Source organism: Pelmatolapia mariae, linkage group LG7 (genome assembly GCF_036321145.2).
Source record: "Pelmatolapia mariae isolate MD_Pm_ZW linkage group LG7, Pm_UMD_F_2, whole genome shotgun sequence".
Lineage (NCBI taxonomy): Eukaryota > Metazoa > Chordata > Actinopteri > Cichliformes > Cichlidae > Pelmatolapia > Pelmatolapia mariae.
Genome location: NC_086233.1, coordinates 47,388,155 through 47,408,896, shown reverse-complemented (window position 1 = coordinate 47,408,896; position 20,742 = coordinate 47,388,155). Strand labels below are relative to the sequence as shown.

General features: G+C 38.7%; 2 protein-coding genes across 2 annotated transcripts; both read right to left on the bottom strand.

Annotated features, from left to right (window-relative positions):
* Positions 1-5,386: 5,386 nt before the first annotated feature.
* LOC134631220 (glucoside xylosyltransferase 1-like) lies at positions 5,387-14,563 on the bottom strand. Its single transcript, XM_063479327.1, has 8 exons — positions 14,185-14,563; positions 13,629-13,721; positions 12,824-13,010; positions 11,685-11,816; positions 11,346-11,597; positions 10,766-10,889; positions 10,415-10,587; positions 5,387-6,498 (listed from the first exon to the last, which is right to left on the bottom strand). The coding sequence occupies exons 1-8, from the start codon at positions 14,400-14,402 to the stop codon at positions 6,334-6,336; spliced, it is 1,344 nt and encodes a 447-aa protein (XP_063335397.1). The 5' UTR covers positions 14,403-14,563; the 3' UTR covers positions 5,387-6,333.
* A 479-nt stretch (positions 14,564-15,042) lies between these two features.
* Positions 15,043-19,671, bottom strand: LOC134631221 (YY1-associated factor 2-like). The gene is made up of 4 exons (XM_063479328.1): positions 19,541-19,671; positions 19,105-19,230; positions 16,209-16,361; positions 15,043-16,049 (listed from the first exon to the last, which is right to left on the bottom strand). The coding sequence occupies exons 1-4, from the start codon at positions 19,564-19,566 to the stop codon at positions 15,809-15,811; spliced, it is 546 nt and encodes a 181-aa protein (XP_063335398.1). The 5' UTR covers positions 19,567-19,671; the 3' UTR covers positions 15,043-15,808.
* Positions 19,672-20,742: the final 1,071 nt, after the last annotated feature.

Sequence of the window (20,742 nt, the reverse complement as noted above, 5' to 3'; positions counted from 1 at the left end):
CATTTTATCAGGGAAAAGGTCAGCCTGAGTGATTGATATCCTCTTTTATGAGTCGTAATATGGACGATATTAGTTGTGCACTTTGACTGCTCAATCTCAATGACATTTACTACAACCTGGCCATTAAAAAACGATATAGGAGTGAGACTGAATAACAATAACGTCCTTATTTTTGTGTATTTGAATGTTGAGCATCTATAAAACATGCGCTGCTATCTTGCATATGACGGTGACAGCCCTTTTGGGGTCTTTGTTCAAGTGTTGTTTATGGCTCCTAAATGTGAGCCTGGGTAGATGGTGGTATTGATTATTTGTCTTAACAATGATCCATGCAGATAACCTTATGTTCAGTAAGGAATGGATTGAAGGAATTTAGAAGATCGAGATTAGCTTAGAGAAGTTAAACTAGGCATAATCTTTTGCTAGCTATTTCATGCCCATGAAATAGCTATTTCATGCCCATGAAATAGCTAGCTTAACAACCACTCTACAGATTAGCATAAACGTGTGTGGACATTTAGTACATACTGACTTATGTGATGCAAGACATTTGAAGAACATAACACTCGTTAAGACTGACTTAAGTTAACAAAATGAATGAAGTACAAGTACATCTCCATTATTTGCCAGAACTTAACATACTAACACGCTAACCTGTGATGATGGACACCGTGCTAAATGTATGTTATAATGCCACAGTTAGCATTCTGCTTAAAGCACTGCCCATGCTCTGTTTTGGGGATTTTGACTGTAGATCTGTAGCCATGTTCAGGCAAAGCTTAAATGAACTTCATAGTTCCGTTTATCAATACTCGCAAAAGTCACTTTATGCCTAATGAAGTGCACTGGAAGACTTAGTCAGCACCCAAGCCATACCTTGTCATAAACAGAACTTCATTTCATGACAAGGTGATATCCATACTTCTGACTGGAGGCACTGAACTAGCAATTTCGTTGTATTTGCATATGCGTATTTCTCATCTTGTTCTGCTTACAGTGGCAAATTTACTTCTCAGCGTGATACTGAAGGATCCATGCATAGCTAATGCTCAACGGTAAATTACACTAATTGTTTTAAACCCTGACATACCGGCACAATTATACCTGTCTCAGCAGTGCAGGCAAATGTATTATTGATCAAAATGTTCACTCGTTAAATGATATCCTATTGCAGCAGGAAGGGTAGGGAGCAAGGGAGATGTATGCATGGGGAAGAAACTGATTTTCTACCCGATCCATTCAGCTGTGATAAACTTCTCATTCTTGCTCTGATAGGTCACTTTGTTCACTTTAACAAACTCACAAAATACATGAATGACTCTCAAGTTCCTCTCTTGACTAACTGGATCCTTACATTCACTGAAGTGCTGTCCTGTAACTCGCAGCCAATAAGGAAAAAACATTCCTTAAAAATCCCCTTAATATGCAACATTCATTGCAATGAGAGCCTCATCAGTCGTTGCAAGAAGTTTGATGCTAATATTTATAACAAATCTATACTGTACAGTGCATTCATGATGTATTTAGAGCCTCTTACTTTTGTGCATTCTACATATTTGTTCAAACATTTAATATGGAAAACCCCCTGAAATTTGTCATTTTTGAAAGCCTTAAGACTCATCACTCTGTACACCGAAATGTGTCTTAATTATCCTTAAGCCTTGTGAGGAGCTGCACTGGTTTGGTGTGCCAAAATGAACTGATTGGACACAGTTCAGTCCATAAGGTCATACATTAAACAAGTCCAAGACAAAAACCAAGCCAAGTAACTCTCTGTAGACCGCTAGTATAAAACTGCACCCATGCATAGATCATGATACGGGTCAAAAAAACCTAGCAAGTGACCTAATTCTGAAATGGAATAAGTTTCCAACTGCCAGCACTCTTCCCAAAGTTTGGAAAAGAATAATCATTTAAAGGCGCTCAGTCAGTGAAGTGACCGAGGACCAAACTGCCTCTCTAACAGCTTCAGAAGTCTACTGCAGAGATGGGAGAGCCTACCAGAACTACTTAAGCAGCTCCTGATCAATCTTGGTTGTGATGGTAAAAATTCTCAAATCTAAGACAAAAAATTGAACACTGTATTTTGTGAATACCAGATCATCACCTGGCTAATGGGGAAAGGGCATTGAGGACGCTGCTCCACACTAGGCAACAGTTCATCTTTCAGCATGACTGCAAACTAAAACATGCAGCCTCGGCAGTGCTGGAATAGCTGCAGGTCAATTTTCTGTTTATACATGAGTAGCTAAGTAGCCCCAACACGGACCCCCATAGTATATCTGTAGAGAGGCCTGAAGACGGCAGTTCAGACACAGGCAAACGGGCCTTCCAACAGTACCGACTGGAGAGTCTGAACTTTAACAATTAGATTTTTTTTAAAAATATATATACATATGTATATAGATTTGTTTTATAAACAGTTTAAAACATTCAAAAATATATTACAATGTGAAGAAGAAAATGTTAAAACATGTCTATTTAATGTCTTTTTATTTTAACCAGATAGTGCCTACCCATACACTCATTTAATACCACTTTGTTACTCTTAATGCATAGAAGCATTCAATGACTAAAACAATAAAGGCGACAATGCCTGGGACTCAACCAGTGGAGAGTCCCAGATGTAAGGCTACATCTCCACATGTAGCTTATCCACCAGATAATCTTCAGTTTTATTTCTACATTGCTTTAAGCACCCTTTAAGTATTATAACACAAGCATGTGTAGAAGTGGCATCATTTGCAGCTACATTTAAGTGACTATTTCACTGAATTGTAGTTCTGGGATTGGGGAATGCTGTATAAACTGTATCAACAGCAGGTATAATTATCTTAGCACAAAAACTGTCCTCTTGAAACTCACTTTGCAAAAACCTTAACTATTGCTAATCCAGGCTCCACATTTTATTCTTGTAAAGATGAAATTGATAACTTTACAATGCCCAAGAGTGCATAATGCTTATTTTATAAACCTTTTTGCTATGTGTTGATCCAGTTTGCCGCTGACTGTTTTAATTTATGCCCGGGCTTTAAATCGCTATTGAACATCACGGGGGCCAAGTGTTCCAAGCAATAACATGAATAATCCATTGGCAGTTCCTGTTAGACCAAAACAGAATGAGGCCATTCTCAATCACCATTATACTCAGGGGGAGTGCAACCAGGCTGTAGCAGCATTAGCCTTTCCTACTAAAAACTGATCACACTTTGCCTTTTGAAGTTGTAATCCATCTCACTAATAGGTGCACTTCGGGGTATTTAATATTAAATATTCTGCGAATGTATAATCACTTCATGAAAAAAATGGGTTTAGGAGAATTTCTTTTTTCTTTTCTTTTGCAGGCCCAAGTGCAATATATACTTTCATCCACATGAAAAAGCAAACTCAGTAATGTTGAGAGTGATTTGTGTTTGTATTATATTGAAAATATAAATAATCAATTTATAGGCTTTAGGCTTTTAATTGACCACAAGTAAGTAAGTTATGAGTGATCTACCAATTATGAGTTTCCCAAAGAAATAAACGAAACCTTTCAACTTTGTGAGTTTACAGTGGATATGCAAATCTGTTGATGGTTCCAGCTAGCTTCACATCCTGACATTGAGCTTCAGAGTTAACTGATGAAACTTGTGATCGCATGATTCTTTCCTTAAACACAGAAAACGTTTGCCCGCTCAGCGCGCACTTCAGAAGAAAATGGATATATCTCACTGCTTCTTGGCATGGAGACCACTTTAAATTCATCACACAGACCTATTGCCTATTCCGTGCACGTCTGTCAATCTGCCTGTGAAATGAAGAGCCAGGGGCTACTGACCCAGACACATCAGCTCCTTTTTGGCCTCTAACAACACTTTCTGAAGTCTTCACATTCACACATTGATTCATTATTTTCAGTTTGCTGCTGCCTTCGAGGACACGGCTCAGTTTTTGTGTGGAGTGAGTGGGCAACAAGTACAGTTTATACAAAGTGGTTATGATGGCTGATGCAACAGACTTTGAATAATGAATATAAAATAAAATGCATGAAAGTGAAAAGCTTTGGGATGTCCAGTTGCTACGAACATATAGTACTGTGCAAAAGTCTTGAGCCACCCTTCATTTCTTTATATACATTTCTAGGAAAATGGGAAATGGATGCATAGATATGTTGATCTATTAGATGGAAATACAGTATATTTGGCAAAACAGCATTTGTATGGTTCTAAAATCAATATTTGGTATGAGCACCTTTATTCTACACACACAGAACTGTCTTAGGCAAGCTTTCTTGTAATTTCTTACATATTCTTCAGGAATAATTCTTCAGGCTTTTTCAAAGCTCTTCTTGGGATGTTGGCTGTCTTTTATTCAGTTCTGATGATCCCACAATTTCAATGATGTTGAGGCTCTGGAGAGGCCAATCCATGACTGATAGTGTCCTCACCTAGTTTCTGTCCAGGTATCGCTTTCCTGGCTGGCAGTGCATTTGGGATGATTGTCGCGCTGAAAAATCAACCAGTTGCTTTGCAAACGGAAATGCATGTTATGTTTCTGCATTCATTATTTCATTAATTTTGACAAAATCCCCAACAAGCACCACAGGCTGAAATTAATGGTTGTCAAACTGTGTTATCCTTAGCTTTTTTCAGTGATTCAGCTAAAATAGTCTGAACAGATTCTGTGGTTTGGCAACGGTCTGCTAACTTGCTATTTTGTCTGTTCCTTGGTTTATGTGGCTTTTTTCAGTGCTTGAATGATTTATTGGTCAATGTTTAGTGGAATACAAAATACATTGCATTAAATTGCATTGCATCTGAAAAAGATCAGATATGAGGTCTGAACTGAAAATGAGTGAAAAAGCAGCCAATGTCCTTACTTGAGCCTCAAGTCTTTTGCACAGTCATGTACTTACACCTGCATTAGCTTGTCATATTACAAAAACGAAAAGGCTTCACTGCAATACTTTACACAGTGTATACTGTGCACTTTTAAATCAACAATAGGCTCTTTCAAATTAAAAATCGCACACCATTAATCTTTGTCACACTGAAAATGTTATGGCATTTTCAATTAAATTCCACCGCAAGCACAGATACTACAAAGATTTTGTCCTCTCTCTAGGTTCTTCTTTTCTCCTTCCTCTTACCCCAAACAGTAACAGCAGATGGCCACTCTCCCCGAGCCTGGTCCTGCGACGGGCTTCTTCCTGATAAAAGGGAGTGTTTTTTCCCCTCACCATGGTCACCAAGTGTTTGCTCAGCAGGGGCCACTGGATCGTTAGGTTTCTATGAGTAATGTGTGTATGAGCACCGTAGTGTTTTGGTTATATATGCCTAAATAAAATGGGGGCACCATTAGGGTGTTATTTATAAAACATTTATTTAGCATACAACTGAGATGCATTTAAAATATTTACTCCAGTTTTGCAGTAAAATGTTCAAACATCTGTTACAATCATTGATTTCTTAAATCAGCTGTGCGGGTTTTTTTTTTTTAAACATACACATTCATGCCAGCTGGTTTAATTAAAAACAACAATCCCATATATTGTACCGTAATAGGACAATGTGTCGTTACTTGTAAAATTAATGAAAAGAAAGATATGCTATGACAATATACAGTACACGACGTACTGAAAACTCCCATATCAAAGTACATGAAATGACAGACCCCTGTTAAAAACTTAAGACAGACATCAAAATTTCTTCCAGATGCACATATCCAACAAAAATAAATACTGATGAAAAATGTTTAAAATATTCTCAATGAGTGCTTTCCTCAAAAGAACATTCTCATCTACAGTAGCTGAAAATAGTACCTGAAAATGAAAGCATCCCTTTTCTGTGAAATAAACTGGAGTAGAAATGAATATAAAAATCTAATAGAATACTCTTGATAAGTCTTTTTTGTTAATAAAAATCACTACAGAAATGAAAAGTGATTGTAGCTTCTGTGTTAAAATAAAACAAAAATACAAACTGATTGTCTGACATACAGAAAACATTTTTTCTTTTTGGCCATGAAGTCCAAAAATCTCTGCAGGGCAAAGTGGCATCAGTGCACTGTCCACTACAGTTATACCACATTTAACACCCATTGTGTTCATTTGATGGATATGCACCAACACTGGCTGTAGAATAAAATGACAAAATAAAATAAATACAATCTCAAAACAGGCTACCCTTCTGCATTCCCAGTGTCTTGATAGGCGGTTTGTAAACAAATGATGACTCGTTGTTAACCCGAGTCTGTTTTTGATCCAGCTCACTGTCACCAAAGGAAGAGCTACTCTCACCTAAGAGATGTTAGGCACCGTTTCTTTGATATTACGCCTGCTGACCCCCATCATCACCTTCTTCTCTGTGTGGCGTCCTGTTGAACAGACATGATGCTCTGTTTTAACCTCTTTGTAAGCAAGTGACTGGCTCTGCCGCAGTAGGTGTGGGTGGTTGTCTGCAGCGACGTCTCCAGCGGTCGAAGCAGTGAGGTCTCCAAGTTGTCGCCGAATTGGTACTAGGATCAAAAGTAAACATGTTCAGCTTTCCTACTCCTCATTTCAGACATCAAACAATAAAAACTGCATTTTAATTGCATTCTTTCCATGCCCACGTCGTTTTTGGCTGCTGCACCAACTTAAAACGCAGCTCTCTTGTTCTCCTGACATTACTCAAAAAATGCCTTTAAAATAAATAAATAAAAGCAGCACAAGTGTTTTTTTTAAACACCTGTTGTTTCCTGTGACAGCTCAAAGAAAAGAAAAAGCACAATGACGACTACATTCATCTCACATGAATTAAGTGCCACATTTATCACCGTCACTTCCAGACAAAATAACATTCTGTTTTTGATTCGTATCTGTCAATTCAGAGTGTGTTCGAGTGATGAATATCTATTACCCCAACTATTCGCAAATGGGCTTAATAAGACGTGACAGCGTCGGGGAAAACTACAGCTGCTGCATTCCAGATATGCTTCATTATTGTACGCTTTTGTATCGCCAAGTAAACAGCAAAGGGGGGGAGAAAAAAATAAATAAAAAAAGAAACTTTCAGCCTCCTCTGTGAATGAATATTGGCAGCCAAGGCTTTTGTCACGTACGGTATGCAAATAAGGATGTGTGCCTTTCACTTTTATATTGAGGTGCACCAATCTTTTACTGCTCGAGTAAATAAGGGAAATCACTATTTTACAACGTCTTATTTGACTCGAGTTTGGCAAAGTATTACATTACTCAAAGCGCACTTTCTTTATTATCTTTCATATAGTGCAGAAGGCAATAAAATACCATTAACAGCCTCCTATTGATTTTTATGTGGATGTGGCGGGTGCGTTGTCCACACAGCCATCATGATGTCTCAAACTAGCATCAGCACTAAAAATTTTACAACTCTTCTGTGGGCTTGGCTGGGTAATGGTAGTGCCCTTTATTGCAAGCTCCTCTGCTGGCTGAGAGAGAGCCTGCCTTGGGAACTAGGCTGACTAAGGAGGTCTCGGTTGGATCGAAATTAGAGTTTGTTCGAGAATTGCCTGCGCCGAGCTTTGGGATGATAGCCTCAAAAGATTGGAGTGGGAACAAAGTGGGAGGAGACTGTGGAGCTGAAGCAACTGAACGCTCTGATAAAAAATAAAAGAAAACTTGAGCAGAACAGCTAAAGATAAAAACAAAAGGAGAATCATTTTTAAAAGATCTTCAGATCTCTCTTCCAATACAGCGACTGTGAAACACGGCCCTTTATCTTAGAAACATCTTCTCAACTTTTTGCTTACTAATGAGAATCCGCAGCACTCCTCTGCCTCCTAAAACCATGTGGTATGTGCTGTATGTGTTTCTGTGCTGTCTGAGAGACTGATGGAAGCACGAGGACCGAGTGCCCCCATAATGAAGCCTGCTCGTTTTCTTAATGGCTGAGAACATTGCCCGCACTGATAGCGGCCTGGCTCGGCCCTGTGGCGGTAATGGATGGAGAACAGCTAATGAAGCTTCCCTTGCTCCCCCCAGTTGCTGCCTGCATGTTGACCGGTAAGCTGAAATCAAAATGAGCAGATCGTAGGGGAGCTGCCAGCAAAACGGTGAAAGAGCTCTCAGGCTGATCTGCTTGCTCACTTATGATACAAGTGCTGCATTTTAGCCTTTCAAGGTCTATAAGCTTAAACACATTTCAAGTTTCCAGATGCTTTTTTGTTCAGTCTTTATTTCCAGGTGGCGTCCTGTGTCCAGACTTAAAAATGCTATGTTGACACTCTTTACAGGTGTTAATTCAAAATCAGACCTAGCCAGTTGTTTCAAACGGGTAAAAATCACACTTATGTTATTTACATTCCATCAAAACACCCAAAAAATACCAAAAAAAACAATAACAGACTAATCCTACGAACATACACTGATTAGGCATAAAATTATGACCACCTGCCTAATATTTTGCTGCCAGAAAGAGGCCAGACCTATCGAGACACGGACTCCACTTGACCCCTGAAGGTGTGCTGTGGTATCTAACACCAAGATGTTAGCAACACATCCTTTAAAAGGTGGGTCCTGTATGGATCAGACTTGTTTGTCCAGTACATCCCACAGATGCTCGAATAGATTGAGTTCTGGAGGCCAAGTCAACCCCTAAAGTCATTACACACCTCAAACTATTCCTGAACCACTTTTGCATTGTGGCAGGGCGCATTATCCTGCTGAAAGAAGACACAGCCACCAGGAAATGCCATTTCCATGACGAGCTTACAATGTCTGCAGTATTGCTTAAGTACATGTCAAAGTGACAGTCACTTGGATGGCAGGACCCAAGGTTTCCCAGCAGAACATTGCACAGAGCATCACACTGCCTCTGCTGGCTTGAAAGAAACGGTTAGTGTCATTCACTTCACCTGTCAGTGCTCACAGTGTTAAAGCCTGATTGGTGTATACTGTTTGTGTCATCAGTGCCGAACAAAAAAAGAAAATCACACTCTGTGACATGAGTCTTCCATTACATAAAAAACCCCTAAAGACAGCACTGAAGAAATGATCTAGATAGTTAAAATACGTGTTTGTGACCTGTATTTAAAGATATACAGTCAGTCTTAACAAAGTGAAAAATATTGACAGACAATTGGTTTCAGTCCTTTCACCCAATTTGTGGACAAAGTGACAAAAAGCCTTTTTCTGGAAAGCAGCCACATTCAATAGTAGTTAAATAAATTCAGCTTTGCATAGATTTGTCAGGCATTTGTGTTCACAGTGGTATAAAATCTAAGTGAAATGACCTCTTTGTCTAAACTCCATGTGAAAATGTTTGAATAAATGCCTTAAATGTTGAGAAGCAATAACTTTGGCTTGTATTTTTAACCTTGCAGTTAATAGGATACCAAGCAACCGTTTCACTGACTAAAACTGGATGGAGCCGACATGCCTGGTTTGGAAGACCAAAGACAGGATGACGAAAATGTTTAACAGGCTATTGATTAAGCACTCGTGGATGGAAGCATCTATAAGAGAAAAGCACTGACCTGGAGTGCTTATTGATAATGTAATAACTGGCAAATGTTTCTCCAAAATAATCTGGTCTTCCTACACAACTGCCCTCTAAAGAGCAATTTCTCACAAGAATAAACATGTCCCATGAAATATTAAATATCTTCTAACTTTTTCCAGTCAGTTATTTCAAGAATGTGTTGTAAACTTTTGGAAGAATAAATGTTTCAATACCTTCAGATATGTGGCTAATTTTCATATTTGATTTTTTTAAAAATATTTCTTACATTTGAAAACTTCAAAATTAACATGCAAAAAAAATGATTTCATAATCTGTTTATTTTCTATGAATTCAAACTGTGTCTGTTCTTTGAATGATTGCGGTTTAAAGATTCCAAGAAATAAACAGACACTTGTAATGTGTTTCTAAATGATTAAACTTCTGATAAAAACCCCATTAGGTTTACAAGAAACCACTGATCGATCACAATCCACACAACGTTAACGCCCCAAGCCAAAGATGGACGAGTCGGCAGCATCACTGAACGGGCAAATTTCACTGGCTGACTGCCAGGTCCCACCCCCAGGCGTGTGCGGCTGTCCCGAGCAGGGGGTTTACCCTCACAGCTGAGAGGTTTCCTTGATGAAGACTTGGGGCAAAATATTTGCTGTTTATTTGGAGTCTGTGCTTCAGAAACCGTTCAATAAATTACATTTCTTGACATAGTTTTGAGGGATATTTGCAAACTGTGAACCACTGAAACATTGACAATAAGTGCAGCTGTTCTTTGTAGCAACATTTCTTAGCTACTTTAGTGTACAGCTTGGATTCTCAATCTGCGTCTTTGGCTGACTTTCTTGCATGCTGTGTCTCATATACTTCACTGAACAGAGTTTTGTGTAAGAAGGAAGGACACTTGAATATTTGTTCCTCTTGTAAGGTAAGGTAGACTTCTGTGAAGATGCCCGTACCTTCTGAATTGCTTCATAGACAGCTCGAAATGCTGGCTGTTTGTCGTCATGATAAACTCCTCTGTTACCATGGAGAATAAAGACACCTTCTTGTTCAGCCTGTTGACAGTTGCTGCCATAGATACAGTGGTCTGGACGGTAGTTCCACTGGCAGGGAAACATATACAGGCTTTCTGTAACACAGTAAGATGAGTGGGTTGACAATGATTCAAAAGAAAACCATTAAAATCCCTGAAATTTGTACTTGACAGTAAACATCCAAAAGAAGAAGCTTCTTTAATTAATCTTTGTCTGCTGGTCTGACTTAACTATCATGACACACAATAACGCCATGTATGTGGTTGCACTAACCTGGGTTATGGTGGAATATGATATTAAGAAGGTCCTGGTCACCCCAGGTGATGTTGAGCTTATACTTCTGGAGAAGGGGCATCAACATTTCCTCCCACTTTAGTGCAACTGTTGTCATGTCATTCTGGAACGACAAAACGCAGAAGGGATGTGTGTCATTTTGATTCTAGAAACCATAAACATGCCATTTTAGCCAATCAATCATTTGGGGAACACTTCCCATCCACGCAAAGGGAAGGGACTGTCAGTGAGCTCTCTAGGAAGCTTTAGCATTGAATTACAAGAGTGACCTCAGCTGGTCAATTTTGGTGGTGCAGAACAGCTACTTCTAAGGATTTAAGAACATTAGACATCTCTAGAGGTTTCAGTCAAAATGCAAAACTAACATGGAATTGAGAAAAACATGCCTAATGCAGTCCTTGTTTTAAAAACAGAGTACTTATTTAGATATTGTATATTAAAGGCCATAAATGTATATCATGAACAAACCCCTTTTAATAGCTGATACACTTTCACATATATCATGACACAATGCGGTATAACCATTAGGCTGGTTAATAAGCAACAGATTTATCTTTACCTTGAAAATTGTTTCCCTGAGGCGTGTCATGTTCATGAGCATGACCCCTGAGTTGATGCCTGTCTTGCCGTAGTAAGGGTGGCGGGCAAAACGATTGTACCAGCCGATACGTGGTTCCTCATGTTCTGGAGCCATGGCAGCTAATTGGCTTGAATTGAACTGAGAAAGCAGAGCCCACATGTCTTCTACTGGCTGCAGAAAAATAATGTCTGTATCTACATAAAGCAAGGAGTCTACCTCCTTCAGAATCAGCTGCAAAAGACATATAGAAAAAAAAGATTAGTATATTCTGAAAAAGCATTACTGTATTAAGCTATCCGAATGTAAAAAGATACCTACTGGCAGAAAAAGCCTCTGAGAGGCACAGGGTTTGAAGAGTTTCTTCCATTCTCTTGCATTCTCCTTGGGAAAAGTGATAGGGTAGATGGTGGAATTAAACCTTGCCCGAACTCTCCGAGGCCACGATTCCAGCTGAAAAAAACCCCCAAACAAAAAACAGAAAAGCACTACATGTTTAATTGCATCTCTTTTTGAGCTCTTTCATTCATTATGCATCTTTGTCTTTAGAACAAAAAGCACCAAAAACTGGGTAAAGACTTTACTTTCTTCCTTACTTAGTCATAACTGGACACTTAATGCTGTTTCTCCTCTAAAAAAAATGAATTGGAGAAGACTAGCTCCATGATACAGTTTGCAAATGTGTATTTTTAAGCAGCGGTCCCCAACCCCCGGGCCACGGACTGGTATGAGTCTGTGAGTCGTTTGGTACCGGGCTGCGAGAGTTGAGGCTCGGGTGTGAAATTTATGGTTTTCAGGGTGGAGATTTTTTTTATCGTTTTATCGTTACCTTGGTTTCCCTGGGTCTTTTCCCATATGTTATGAATAAAGTTTTTTTGGTACCGGTACTGGTTTTATTTTGTTGTATTTATCCACGACACCTTAAAGGCCGGTCCGTGAAAATATTGTCGGACATAAACGAGTCTGTGGCGCAAAAAAGGTTGGGGACTGCTGTTTTAAAGCAGGTATCTTGAAAACAGGAACAGAAAGTGACAAAAGTTACCTGCCATGGAAACCTGGTATTTCCACCGGAAAACAAGACCAACCTCAGGTTTCTTTATAGCATTGTAGCTAAGCTGCCAAAAAGCCATAGATCTGTTGAGCCTTGTATTGTTATAGCTCGCTAAGGTGACTCTGAATCAATCCTCAGGTATGTTTCTACAGGCCAAGGCTGCTAGGATACCTTTCAAGATACATTTAGTAACACTAATCCTTTTTGTTTGTTTGTTTGTTTGTTTGTTTGCTTTTTACTTGCTGGTTTCCAAGTGTTTTCTCAAACAAAATTAAAAGATTTCTCTGTACTGTAAAGGGGCCTGAGATGACCATTGTTGTGAAGTTGCACGGTATGAATAAAAAAAACTGCAAAGGAACAGTTGAGGCTATGGTTAAGAAACATAGCAAATGAAACCACATATGCTTACAGTGTTTCTGAAACTCTTGTGAAGTTCATCCTCAGCAAAGATGTAAAAGTGCAGAGGTTTTTTGCTGAAGAGAACAGCAGACTTCAACATGGTGATTGTTTCCTCTAGCCTGGGGCCACAGGCCACAACAGCCAGGTGACTCCTCTCATCCCTGCTTCCTGCCTTCACTGCAGAGTTTAACCGCTCACTAAGAGCCAAGAGAGAGGTGGAAGAAGAAAAAAATTAAGGTGTTTATTTTTACATCAGAATGGATACACTGGCAAGTGCAAAACAAAAAGTGAGTCTCAGCTGACTGGTACTCAGCCCTGTAGGGTTGGAACTGTCATTAGATTTAACAGAGGGACTCAGAAGAGAACAATCATTCATACTTTTTGCTGCCTTCAAGTGCTTCTTGTGAATTACTGCTTTCACGTTTGGACATAATGAATGTAGCCTGTCATATTCAATCATTTCCATGTATGCACAGAAATGTTTACTGTATGGAAAACCCATTTACAAAAATACAATAAGCAAAACGTTAGTTTTATTCAGACCTCAAATTTGAACTGGTTGTTTCCAGCATTGATTAAATTATACCACAAAAAAACTTTTATTATAAATAAAATGAAAGATTTAATGCTTTAATGCTGTGCTAGTACGCAGGAATGCAAAAACTCAAAAACAGTCACACAGAACACTGTGGATGCAGCAGTTATCAAGCATGTACTCTGAACTGTGGACCTATGAAGTAGGTGAAAAGTGTAAAGCTGGAGGCAGTTGATTATTGCAACATGTATCATTCATAGTTTCACAAAATCAGGCATACCTAAAAGATGATTCCAATAAGCAGTTCACTCCACAAACATCAGCAGGCAGTCTCCAATATGGTTTCCAGTAAGAAACTGACTGTGACTTACACCTGACAGAATAGAAACATCATCTTTTGGATCCTCAGAATCAAATTTCTCTCTCGGATATCAGTAGTGTTTTGCGATTCTCATTAGGATTTGTTTAACATGTGGCGGTCCTTTAAATCCAGCGTAAAGCTAACCTTAAGCTGATCGGTTATCTAGCAAGCTAACAGGTGGTAGCTAATGGTTGTTTTCATATTATTTGGTGAAAAACAGCACAACTAAAACACTGAACATTTTTAACTTATCCAAAACACGCCAAATTACTATTTGTTTGGTAGCTGGCTAATGTAAACTAGGTTTTACGATACATGTATCGGCTCGTACACGCTAGCTGAAGCAAGTAAACTAACGTTAAACTGCAGCGATATGCTAAAGGTGCAAATGAAGCTGTAGCAAACAGGTAAAGCTAACTTCTACTCATTTTTGTAGTTTTAGTGTAAAATTGGTTGACACAGCTAGCTAAGCTACCTGTCAAGCCCTTCTTCGCGGTCTCGGAGGCCTTCCAGGCCTGGCCTTTTCCTGAGAAGGTGCCCGGTGTCATGACTTTTCCTGCCGGGTATTCCGTGTTCTTTTACTCTCCACCCGTCTCTGTCCTCTAAGGTGGAGGCTAGCTGATTGAACACATACAAAAAGGAAAAGAAGACGAAGATCATGCACAGGAGAAATGTGTGAAGATAGCATCGCATCTTGCGCTTCAGATTTTATAGGTTAAAGAAACATTTTCATGTTAAGCTTAGCTAGCTATCACACGACATATCACCAGCTAGCTACTTTATCTCATTAATAAGTCAGAAAGTAAGCAGACAGGCACAGTTGGTGTTTACAGTTTCAGCCCCACCCACTTCTGTTACACGTGTTTTGTCTTATCAGCCATCTACCTACACTGTGCCACAGTTTACAGTAGTAAGTGGCATATGCAGGGCAGAGGTGGAGTCATTCACAATTACAGCACACATTGTAGAAAAAAAACCAACCAAAACCCATAACGATTCTACAATCAGTATCATGCCTTCTTGGACTAAATTCAGGGAACCCTCAAAGCGCCAACTGAATACACGAATAATGAAGTTTTAAACTTTAAATCTTAGAAAAAATAGTCTCCTTTATGAAGTGGTGGTACATATTTAAATCTCCTGTATTTACTGGTGTATAAGCAGTATTTTAATGTATTAATGCGCCATATTTCATATCCGTGTCAAATGTGCAATACTTCTCTGAAGAGCAGGGAGAAGTGTGTGTGTGTGTTAATAAACAGGTGGAAATATGAAAGGACCTCAAATTTGTGTTCAGTAACTGCAGAAATTTATTTAACAGTTCTTTTTGATCATTAAAAACAAAAATAGCCAAATATCTACAACTTACTTTATTCAACATCATTTTACAATATAAACCATTCTATAGATTAGATCATGCTCAACTCTACCAAGTGAAGGAGAAGCATACCGAGAATAGCTCATCAATATTTGTACTAAAAAGTTACACAGTAAACATTTATTGCATTAACGGGATTAAAAAAATGAGAGCCGGATAAGGCCAGAAAAACCAACAGTGTTATGATTTATGATAATGGTAAAATTATAATGCTTTTTTCAACAACAAAAAAAAAACAACAACAAAAAAAACCCAGAAACATTCTCATCAACAAAGGTTGACATTAAGTGCAAAACACAACAGTTTTCAGAGGATGAGCTACAATTGTGAGATGAAGACACATTTCTTCCACAATACATCATTTAATCTGTGCTGTAACGGCAAACTGAAAGCGATGCTTGTGTGACACTGAGGTGTTAAACGCAAGTTGCCACAGCACGTGGCGCAGTTCCTCTTGACGTCCAGGATTTAATGCTACAGTTCCTTTTTCTCAGTTCATCATGATAGATTTTGCTGCAACAGGTCTTTGAACCAAGCAGACATCTTACATATTGACTCCTGAATTGTTTTACTATTGGAAGGCACTGGAAAAAAAATAAGTGAATGCTATCATAGTGGCATTTATAGTATTATTAAAATAATGTGCATTTTGAAGTTTAATCTCTGACTGAGGTTGTTGAGAGTGCAGGAGAATGGATTGTGCTGACCAGGGCTGTGGATGTTAGTGAGTCTCTCCGTTAACTGACGAGCTTTCCCCACGGGGCGAAGAGCATCTGGAGACACCTCGTTCAGTATTATCAGAGCTTGAGCCGCTCAGATTGTGTTGGTCTGCTGAGGCAGTGGTTACTGAAGTGGACGTGGGTTTGGCTTTCTCCTTAAAGTCTGTGATTATTACAGTCAAGTCTCCAACTGTGACCTCCAGATGCTGAGCGCTGCTCCTGTCTATGTTTTTTAACCTGGGCCTGTTGAAGGAACCCAAAACAAATGGGGTCTAAGTACAGCTTAAAGGGTAAAAAACATTTCAGTAGCAAAAGAAAAGGAAAAGCAAAAAAGAAAATAAATAAAGGATTACTAAATAGAGTGACCCATTCATTGATTTCTTTGGAAAACAAATTCTTTACCTCATCTTTTTATAGCCCTTCTTTTTCAGTGTAGGTTCTTTATCACTTTTGTCTTTCTCTGATTTTTCTTTCTTCTCCTTTTTGGGATGTGTTGGTGGGGAAAACTGCTGATTTACTTGCTGTGCAACCAGCTGAGAAACAGGCCGCGGTTTTCTAAAAAAACAAAAACAAAAAAACAAAACAAAAAAAAACTTGGAGTTATATCAATTATTAATCTCTGCCTCTCTTCCACAGTGTCACTAATGTCCTGTCTTCCTCCCCTGACCCCCAACCTGTCGACGGAGATGTCTGCCCCTCTCTGAGCCTTGTTCTGTCTGAGATTTCTTCCAATCAAAACTGAGTTTTTCCTTCCTACCGTTGCCAAGTGCTTGCTCCTGGAGGATTACCCAACTGTTGGGATTTTCTCTGTATTATTGTAGGGTCTTTACCTTATAATATTATTATGCTTTGAGGTGACTGTTGTTGTGATTTGGTACAACATAAATAAAATTAAACTGAATATTTAGATCACTCAACCAGTAAGTCGGGTGAGTGAGAGGTTTACACTGCTTGACTGTGTGTATTAGGCAATTAAAACAAATTTGTGTTAAACTCTTGTCATCAGTGTGTTAAAATGGGCTCCACAAGTTGATGTTATCCAAGCAAATAGAATCATTCAGAGGTTTAATCTTAAGCTGCTGAAGCTTAACTGGAGCATTGGAACATAAAGATAGAATATTACATAAATGACAGTGATTGAATTCACAGATTCATATATATTTCAGATAAACTCTGGAATGTATTTTTACAGAGTAACAACTGTAGAACCTCCTTCCCCACCAAGAACCTTTCAGTCTACATCAGCTGGGAAAATGTGAAAGAGTTTTGCTCTCATGGTACAGCCATGTTTTAGTTTTACTACAATGACACAGACAGCCGCACTCTCAACCTCACTGGATCCAATGACATGCAACCTTTTATTGACCATGAGTATGCTGGGATCCACCTGCCTCTGAATTACGGGAATTTCAATCCTCTGATGGGGAGCACGAGGCTGCATTTGCCAACCAACCTTTAGTCATAGGGCAGACTTGTCGGCAGGGCTTTCCACTACAATGCACCAAATATGCTTGCACCCTATAAGGTGGACTTCTAAGAAGTATAATAGGAATGACAACTTGTCTGTTCACGCCCACAACGGAATTAAATCTCTGCTTTATTAGTCAGAAAATTTAGCCAAGCTCAGAAACTTTTTGCCGTTCTCTGAGTACTTCTTCAAATTGCCATGGCTTCATTTGGCAGTGAAAAATGCACCTGTTATAATTCTAATACACTGTGGAATTTGATTTGTGACAATTCTCAATCTAAATTTGCCATGATGTCTTTAGACTTCTATGTAACCTTCAGTAATGGATCGACCTGACTCTTGGTCCAAGCAAATACATTTACAGTCTCACCTTTGCAATTAATTTTCTTCCTCTGTAGTCTTTCCTACAAGGAACAAACCCTATGCTTTATGTTTACACCTGCAGACACATGGCCAGTGTAGAAACTGGAAAGTACTATGAAGCGAGTTCAACATACCCATGGTATCCATCCGTTACCTAATTTCAGTTACCCTAACAATGGTGATCAAGATAAGTGGTCACAGGAAGCTGATTATCAACTTGCTAAATTAGTCCAAGGTTTCCTGATTTAGGTATAAGCGCGCTTACATGAAAGGGGTGGCATTGTGATCTGGCAGTCACACTGATTATTGCACTGGCAACTGAGCAGTTGATGTACAAAAGGAAGAGTAAACTATAATTTTAGAAAAAAAATATTACACATGCAATACAGCTCCTGATAATATCAGCGATGTGAGATAAAAATAACTGTAGACTATCAGACACAATAGGTAAGATTTTAAATGCTTTGGTCAAAAAGACTGGAACAAAAGGGGCTAATAAAATTTAGCCTATTTAAAGCTCATAAAGAGCGCTGGCCAGCTGTGTGAGTTAACAGACACAGCTCAATCATTAAGACACAGAAACCCTCACGAATAATAATCAAGTCGTTTATTACATATATCTGCAAGACAGTTATATTTTTTTAAATTCTCTTTGCTGCAGCCTCAGTGGTGTTTACCAGTTTGAGAGTAAGTAAAGAATAAATATACATACGTATTTTAAAAGAGGCCTACATGCAAACCCCCTGAAGGTCAGGAAGTACAAATAAGTGCTATGTGTTAGGATTGTATAATAACAAACCAAGTTACCTCTAAGACCTCTTACTTATAATGAGAACAACACAAAGGCATTTGACACCATTGGAAAATTTTTACAGTGAACTGGCCAATAGTTGGTGATTTCATACCTGGTGATCTCTAATCTGAAACCTAAGATGCTCTGGTGTAGATTAGGTTCGCATCACAAGCAACCCAACCCCCCCTGGATAAACTGAAATCCTGCTTCCACATACGGGCCTATGACATTGACATATTATACTATATGTCATATAGTATATGACATAGTCTGACAATGTGTTAAATGCTGGTCTGGTTGGAGAGTGGTTGGCTTTATTCTGATTTAAGTATTTTGGAAGGTTATGTAAGGCTGTAGAGCTGTACCATTATGAGAGATCATTAAAATTTGGTGTGTCCTCTGTACTATGAATGAGGTGGACACAATATTACAATTACAAATTAAAGTATAATTCAATTGAATGTAATAAAACAAAATAAAAGGAAAGGAAATACTAAGGTCGTAAGCCCAGCTACCAATAAAAACGCCTAAATAAAGTTGTCACGCGTCAACATCACAAATGTTTAAAAAAAATGAAAGAAAGGAAAGAAAGAATGAAAAGCGACTACGTGAATGAGGTTTCGCACAGCTGTGGGTAATTAAAGCAGTTATGGGGTAGGTCCAGTTTTTCTTACCGAGTTGACGTGCCTTTTCTGACATCACACATCATGCACTTGAACGCCTCAGCGCTGTTCCTGAATGTGCACACGCTACAGTCCCAGTAACCATCGTCGGAGGAGGGCTTGGACTGCCGCTTTGGCCTTCAGACAGAAACAAAACAAAAACAGAGGGACAGTGGCAGTTTTACAGCGGGAATGGTGATTTCACAAACTACATGTGCGACTAAGGTTACCGCTGGTGGAAATTAACTCTTCGAGGAAGTACTTTCTGCTCAGAAGGCAGTCAGTGAAGCAAAGCGAGTCTTCACTTGACACAGGCAGTTGCCCCGTATTAAACCAGCAGCCAGCCGCCATGAACACTTCAGTAAAACGGCTTCATCCATTCACGGTGCTTTGCCTCCACGAATTGTCCGTTTAAGTCTAAATTCAAACACACTAGTGAAAGTTTTACCTCGTGGGACTCTTCTTGTCTCCCATTTTTTGAGAATCGCGGTCTTACAGGACTTGAAAAGGATCGATGTTACAGGTGAAAAGACGCATTTAGCTGCTGCTCAGCTGTCGGAGAAACTCCTGTCGAAGGGCGGTCACGTGCTGCGGGTTTACCCAATCACTTTAAATGTAATCACAAGCGCTATAAATGTGATTAAAAGTCTTATTACTGCAGTAAACTGCATGGAAATGCATAAATGTAGTACGAGACAGGATTTTAAGAAAGAATAGAATCTTTTAGAGTAGGACTGAAAATATTTAGGCGTAGTTCACTTTAATGTTAATATTTTATGAGATAAAAATCAACCAAAAAGCCTATCGATCTGTTTTGCTATATAAAACACAAAATACTTCTTGTTTATTTAGGAGAGATAAGATAAGACTTTATTGATCACACGGCGGGGAAATGTGTGCTTTACCACAGCTCAGGTACAGATAGCAGAAAAATAAAACGAGTAAACCAAGAATGTAAAGTCAAGAAATACAAAATAAATAAGATAACACAATATACGATACAATACAATATATACAACGGTAGCTGAGGTTCTATGTACACGCATACACAGTATGTGTTATGGATACAGGGTTGTGGAAATATGCAAGTAATACATTTCAACTATTCTACTACTACTATTACTATGAAAGTAATAGATATCTATAAGTATAGACATGTACATGAACACATACGTACAAATACACATACATCACATTATTTATTATTGGTTGATTTTTTTCTAGAAGTAAATGATCTCTTAAAATCACACACACACACACACACAAACCCCTTTTTTTTAACATTTTTGATTTATTTATTAGTACACCTTTTTTTTTTATCAGTCCTCTTATATCCATGACAAAGTGTGTACAGGCTTGACATTTGATGTCTGCATCAATTACTGACATAACATCAGCATATCAAGGAGTTTATGACTTATCTGTTTTTTTGGGGTTTTTTTTTTTTTTTTTGCCTGTCCCGTTTGGCTCTTTTGCCATCAGAATTATTGTCTAAAGGCGAAGAAAGATGCCCAACGGATTTACTTTACCAAATGGACCATCCCAGCCTTGCCGTAATGGTCTATTTGATTCACCTTTTATTGTTTATTTTATTTTCACTTGCTGAATACGGGACAGACTTGACTGGGGGAAAGAAAGGGGAGAAAGAAA